Source organism: Austrofundulus limnaeus, unplaced genomic scaffold (genome assembly GCF_001266775.1).
Source record: "Austrofundulus limnaeus strain Quisiro unplaced genomic scaffold, Austrofundulus_limnaeus-1.0 Scaffold14, whole genome shotgun sequence".
Classification (NCBI taxonomy): Eukaryota; Metazoa; Chordata; class Actinopteri; order Cyprinodontiformes; family Rivulidae; genus Austrofundulus; species Austrofundulus limnaeus.
The window spans coordinates 393,166-400,264 of record NW_013952416.1 but is presented as its reverse complement, the minus strand read 5'-3'; the positions used below and the strand labels follow the sequence as shown (position 1 = coordinate 400,264).

At 39.3% G+C, this 7,099-nt stretch overlaps 1 protein-coding gene across 1 annotated transcript in view; it reads left to right on the top strand.

The window, feature by feature from the left end:
* Positions 1-2,802: 2,802 nt before the first annotated feature.
* gpat2 (glycerol-3-phosphate acyltransferase 2, mitochondrial) overlaps positions 2,803-7,099 on the top strand; it is a gene marked incomplete at its 5' end in the record, with an annotated part of 110,172 nt that continues 105,875 nt past the window's right edge. Inside the window, 2 exons of the mRNA XM_014002540.1 lie at positions 2,803-2,843; positions 3,364-3,418. Coding sequence (XP_013857994.1) covers positions 2,803-2,843; positions 3,364-3,418 — 96 coding nt within the window. The remainder of the gene's footprint in view (positions 2,844-3,363; positions 3,419-7,099) is intronic.

The following is a 7,099-nucleotide window of genomic DNA, read 5'->3' as shown; positions in this document are numbered from 1 at the left end:
AGGCCTAAAAATAATATTCACAACAGCTGAACAGTCATGCCATGCTTTCTTCTTAGAAGCAAAATATTTTCGAAAAACTGAAGGATGACTCTAGACTTTTGCAGTAAACATTTAATATTTGAAAGCTTATAGCAGATTAGCACTCTCAGAAACAAACATTTATGGCACTTGGAGCTTCCTGCTGTTGTTTTGGGTTTCCTGGACCACAATCATACAAGTCTGCTTTGTTTCTCCACGGCTGTGAACCCATTGTGCACAGCAAATAAAAACTGAAAAATGAGATCAAAAGACAGCTGATAATGATGTAAACAGTGGCTTTGCATTCATTAGTGCCTTCAAATGAATGCAGGTAGTTTAATGATATCTTATTTAAAAATTACCATTTTTACAAGATTAAATTTTTCCTAATTTTATTTTACAGCTTTCAGAAAGTCATACAATCTGATCTTTGCAGTATATAGGCATTCAAATGAATTAAAAACAAACAGATTAAAAAAAGAGACCCTCTGGTGCTAAATACTCATTCTGTTACTGTTGAATTAATTATTTTTTGCCAGTAGCGTCATGTGTGATGTGTGTTTTCTGTGTAGGTTTTTACTTTGAAGTTGAGGCTCCCCTGTGAGGAAACACCTGTGGTTCCTTTGGGCTTTTACCACAAACAGCTGCGGTAATTTCTACAGCTATTCAGCTAGTGCTACCAGCATGTTGTTCACGTCACAGAGGAAAAGAGCAATGATTTTGGACTTACAGGGCTTATTCCTGGTGATTTCTCTGATTAGCATACCTTCACACTGAGCAAGAGATACACAGGTAATCAGTGAAATTACCTCGAGTGAATATCAAATCCATCAGTGCCTGGTCAATACTCTTCCTGACAAAAGGGTAAATCATCCCCCAGGTGTTTGGAAAATAACTCTCTTCTCAAAAGATGGAGCAGAAAGGCTCTGGATGCACTGAGCATGCAGCTGATCACACAGCTGTTTATTCCCCTGACTTTTAGAACTCAATGAGCAATAACAGAAAATCTGAATGCCCAATATTTTACTAAACTATAACGCTGTGTAACTTCCAGGACTTTAGTTTCACATGATTCTTTATTTCAGAGTTCTTCCACACTTAAGACAAGTCCATAAAAATTTGTTATGTAGGGGGTGGTTGGGCCATAGCTCCCCCGGAACCCCCCACCCCTGTGGCAGCCTGGACTTTTACACAACTGTATGTAAGTCAAAGCTTGAATAAAATGTACTTAATTACTTATAAATATTTGTTACATTTGATTGTTTTATTTTCAATATTTTCACATTTAACATTGCAGCTAAGCAAAGTAATAATTTGAGACTGACACCGTCAAGGATATAGAAGGAGTTTTGTATGTATAGATACAGCTCCCTCAGCTTGATTTAAAAAAGACACCTCATTTATAGAGGATTAAAGTCTTTGTTGTGGGTAGTGTCTGAGTTCCTGTTCCAACCTTATGAAGCCTAGATACTTTTTTTTTTATCTTGGGTAAGCTCTATTAGAGGCAGCTCTTCCCGTTCCTAGTGTATTTTCAAGATTTTAGTATATGATTAGAAGCTTAAAAGTTTATTATTAAAAAAGTAATTGTTGAACGCAAAACGTGAGTGGAAGTCACTTCCGGTCGCCATCTTGGTTGCCGGTGGGAGAGAAGCAGAGCCAAGCTGAGAAGTGGAAAAAAAAAAAGGGGAAGAAGAACGTCTATGGAAAGGAAAACCTCACAGAGTTTAAAAAATATCCTCGAATTTTAGGTGAGCCTCGTTAAGTGTCTTTGTGTGTTTTGTTTGCTTGTCAGGGACTTCGAAGAGCAGATGTTAGCTTGTTTAGCACCACCGACCGAGACGAGGGCTCAAACTGCTGCTAGCTAACGCAACAGGTGCAGCTGAACAAGCCGCAGGTAGGTGAACAGATGATGTGAACTCATGCTGGCCCACAGATATGTTGTTATTTATATAAAAAATAACTAAGCTGACATTTTGTTGCTTTAGTTTGTTATAGTTTACAGCATATATAGCATAATGTAAAAAAACAACTCATACTGCCTCAGAGAACACGGTCAAGTTCTAGCCTAGGTCAACAGCACTTAATAACATCTTAATGTCATTGTGTGCTGTATTAATTTAGCAAAAGTATGCTTGGATTGTTGCAGATAGTTGGTCTCCAAATGCTGTGCATTCAAGCTGTAGTGTTCACGCTARTATATTTGGCCAATTAGACAAAGTCTATCGGCCCAAGACTTTGATGCGATTTGGATAATAGTCACTGAACAGATGTGTAGTTTTGTGAGCTTTAAGAAGGCAGAGTGAGGAAAAATTAGGTATTTATTGCACTATTCTGTAACAATACTATAATCTAAAACAGAGGTCTAAAACCCTGTTGGAAATAAAGGATGCACGGTGAGCACATTTTGATTAAATTATTTGAATCAGGTGTGCTGAAGCAGGGCTGAAACACACAGGAAAAAGAGTCATGAGGAACAGGGTTAGAGACCTCTGATCTACAGAAAGCAAATTAGCACAGTCTGGAAAATAATCAAAACTAGGTTTCAAACTAGGATAAACTTGGGGGGAAAAAGAGGCCCGCTATGCCCTGTTAGACTGTGTATTTTTAGGCTCTGTCAGGATCAGAGGTATCATGTCATTTCACCCTCTGATGGAGAGGAGAGGAGGAAAACCTTTGTGCGTGTGTCATGTCAGTACACGGAGCTAAACCACATTTCTTGTGCCGGCGTGCGCTCACAACCACAAAACAACAGTTAGCCTGAAAATGGATAGACTTTATTAAAACTGTGACGTCTGTCTGCATCGGTTTGTTGAACAATTGTCAGAGTAAGTGAGTGTCTATGAATGCATCATCTATATGGGATAGTTTCCTTCACCTGAATCCAATGAGCTCTGAGTCTGTGGGTGTTTTTTACTCACATCTCAACCCTCTTTTCTCTCATTTGTCTTTCCTTGCTGTATTGATGTTTTCTCTATTACTGCTGATTTGACTTGCTTGGTTGTGAATACCCAATCACTCTGAAGATGCCACACTTCATAATTCACTAAAGCTTTATTGCACATGTGGTAACAATTATTTATTACTGGGAAGACCGAGTGCCAGATGTAGTTTAGACAGCTGTAAAAGAGGAATGTATATTTGAAATACATTTTTCTGCTCGCCACCATCAAGATACACTGAAAATGAAACATGCCCCCCCCCCTGTTAGGACAGGCATATGTACCTTAACAGACTGGATTATTTTTTAGTTTTCATTTTTTTCTCTCTCTCAAATTTATGTACAAGATTGTTAACATTGTTACAAGTAACACTCACTTGTTTTTGCTTGTGTCTTTTTTACTTCAGCACTGAACATCTAGCAATCTGTGGTCTTCATGAGTTCAACCTGCTTCAGGATAAGGTAGGACAAAGCACAGCCTTCTTGTTTCCAACAATGTACAACAAAATGTGCAGTGGCTCGGATGTGTCCTTACACACATATTGTTGTAGTGTTTAGTTGTTTTTGCTGCTGTGTGTTAGCTCATTGTTTTATATCCCACCTGTGGATGTTCTGGGGTGTATGCTGCCTTTGGGGTTGTTCTCAAGCTTTTGGTCACAGCTGTTCCTTTGAAAATACATTGAATAAGTCACTTAGTTGCTATGTTACTAGGGACCATGGCAACAGTAGACTGTCATCCCTATCACAGGGAGTGTTTTTGTATTGTGTTGTTGGGGGGGGGGGGGGGCTTCCTAATTTGTCTAAATTTTGAGCATCGCTCTCAGAGAGCTTTTGTATGAGAAGAGTTATAGTTAGGATATTTGATCACAAGTTATAAAAGTCTTTGCAAATGACAAGGTCAGCACCTGATGACTCAGCATTTAGTGCTGGATAAAATGTGTTGCCAGAACTTAGTGAACAGTTTGGTGATCAGGATGCCTTCTTGGGGGATTTAAGAATATGAATATTGCCCTTTTTTATTTTTAAAAATATGAGCAATTGGGGAAAAAGCCTGTTTGATTTGCAGGTGATTTATTTATTTATTTTGTCATAATGTGCTTTGTGAATGTTTTCTATAAGGGAAACTGAGTCAGGGTTTTAGGCTATCTGCTGAATTTTGATCGCATCTGTCTCTGTAAGTAGTTTCTTGAGGGAATCATGTACTGTATATGTTTTAGGTTGTAAAAGTCTTCCCAAAACTGAATCTATTGGATTTCTGCTGCCTAAATAGTGTATTATTGTGGCAACAGGCTAAACTTGTATAAATGTCCTTTCAGTATTTTCCTGCTGCTCTTGTGAGGTTTTGAAGTGCTTGCTAGACAGATGAAATCTATAACTCATCTGTGTGTTCAGGGTGAACCACCAGGGTCAGCTACCAGCTGGACCAGCAAAAACATTTAGTTGGATGTGCTTGGCAGGTTACTAATCACATGTTCCACAAATGAGCAACATGGCATTTGTTTCTTGAAGGTAAACTATATTAGCCCTTTGTGTTTACGAACTTACCGTGTTTCTCTCACTACCCACAAATAAAATGTCTTTTTTCCATCCAGATTTAGAGCTCAATTAGAATTTCTGTTTTTGTGATTTCACACTTTTTTATTGTTAGTTACTTTGTTAGACTTTCATGTGGCGATGTGATGATTTTTGAAAATTTATGTTTTACTTTTTAAGTGGAGGATCTCAGGGTCTTGTTCACAAATGAGGTAAGAATGGAGCTAGGGATGGGTACCTAATTTGATACTTTTTGATGTAAAGACTGAATTCTGTCGGTACTACCGAGTATCTATTCACGTAACATCAAACGGTACCATGTTTCGGTACCTAAATGCATCATTGCGACCGGTTTGTCTTAAGAGTGGTGAGTTTTCCATGCTTCTCCTGAATGCAGCATCACGCAAAAGCGTAATGACGTCAGCAGCAGCAGCCGCTGGTTCAGTCAGTAAACAGAGGCAGCAGAACTCAGTCTGAATGTAGCTGAAAGCCTCGCAGCTCCTGGAGTAAAACTCGCCGAACAGACCGCCTCTGAATTATCTGGTGGATTAATTATCTTGTGAACACGACGTTCGCTTGCTCAAAGTAAATAAAGTATCGCCACTTTCTTTATTTCATCCACCATTAAACAGAGACCAGCAGAGGAAAACAGAGGGGCTTCCCGACAGTCCGAACGCGTCTGACCTGAAAGAACACAACCAGCTAACTTGAAGCGCTGGACGCGTTTTGGATGCTCAAAATGTAGCTTGAATACCTTTTATTTATTTTAACTCCATCCTCTTTTGCTTATTTGATTTAAACTTATTTGCCTTCCATGGACCTCCATCACACAATTTTTCTCGTGGGGAAATGACATCAATAGAAATMTGTGGAGCTGGATTTTAATTTGTGCAATAAGACAAAACAGTCTTGTTGTTTTCAAGAGTTTTCACTTTAAAGAAATAAGTTACACAACTGATGTTAAAATACAAAGAGATGAATGTTGTCTTGATATTTGTTAAATTTTATATATTGAGAAGTATATTAAATTAAAAAAATAAATAAAAGTTTATTATTGAAAAAACAACACACATAAAGTACCGAAAATTGGTACCGTTAAGTACTGGTATCGATTCCCAGGTACCGGATATTGGTACCAAATCGATTCAAACGTCAAAGGTACCCATCCCTAAATGGAGCGGGAGATCATCAAGCGGATTGGTGCTGCGTCTGCAGTGATGCGAACGCTGTACCGGTCTGTCATGGTGAAGCGAGAGCTGAGCCAGAAGGCGAAGCTCTCGATTTACCAGTCAGTCTACATTGCAACCCTCATCTATGGTCACGAACTTTGGGTAGTGACCGAAAGAACAAGATCACGGATACAAGTGGCCGAAATGTGTTTCCTCCACAGGGTGTCTGGGCACTCCCTTAGAGATGGGGTGAGAAGCTCAGTCATCCAGGAGGGACTCAGAGTAGAGCCGCTGCTCCTCCACTTCGAGAGGAGCCAGTTGAGGTGGTTCGTCTGGTTAGGATGCCTCCTGGACGCCTCCCTGGTGAGGTGTTCCGGGCATGTCCCACTGGGAGGAGGTCCAGAGGAAGACCCAGGACACGCTGGAGGGACTATATTTCTCGGCTGGCCTGGGAACACCTTGGGATTCCCCCAGACGAGCTGGTCCAAGTGGCTGGGGAGAGGGAAGTCTGGGTCTCTCTGCTTAGGCTGTTGCCCCTGCGACCCGACCCCGCATAAGTGGAAGAAAATGGATGGACAGACTTTTTAAGTGCGTTCTAATAATCATACTCTTCAATAAAAAAACAGTCAACCCCAAAAATTAAAACCAGATGAGTTCAATGAGGTGATTGTGTTTTTGTCTTTTTTATCAACCCTAAGTCAACTGACACGCTTCCCCCGCCCTCTCCCTCCTTTTCTTCTCCTGAGGTGTCACTGAGTACAGAACCACAGGAACAGGCTTCAGGCAGATTGTTTGAATTTTATTATTTGCTTTTCACTGTTACCCTTGTTTTTATTCTCCTCAAGCATATGCTTTCACACAAAGCTGTTATTCTCTCTTTTAACTGTTCATCGTGTCACACTTTTGCTTGCCAGGAGAAAAGTGGGTGGGCATCTTTGGTCTTGTGGGTGCATATATATCTAGAATATGTTTTTTTATATCAACATCTCAAACCGCTAATTCCACCATGTGTTGCAATTAACCTCTTTGTCTAAGAGAAGTGGTATAGGACTTTGCATTTACATTTCATCCTGATTTTGCTCAGTTTTATAAAAAGCATTAGAGGTGTAGAATAAATCTACAATGGTTACAGAAATAGTATGGAATAGGACTTTTTTTGTTCAGAATCTTGGGGGAGAAAAAAATCAGAATACTGAGAATAAAATCAAAACTCTAAGAAAAATGTTGGAATTCTAGAGAGAAGTCAGAATTAAAAAATTTTTATTCTGGAAAAAACATCAGATATCAGAGATTACAGTTATAATTCTGGGAAGTAAGAATTCTTACTTTTTCCTCAGAATTTTGACCTTCATCTCAGAAATGTGACATTGAGTTTGAGATTCTGAGATGAAAGTCAGAATTCTGAATTTAATCTTGGAATTCTAAATTTAATATTTAATTT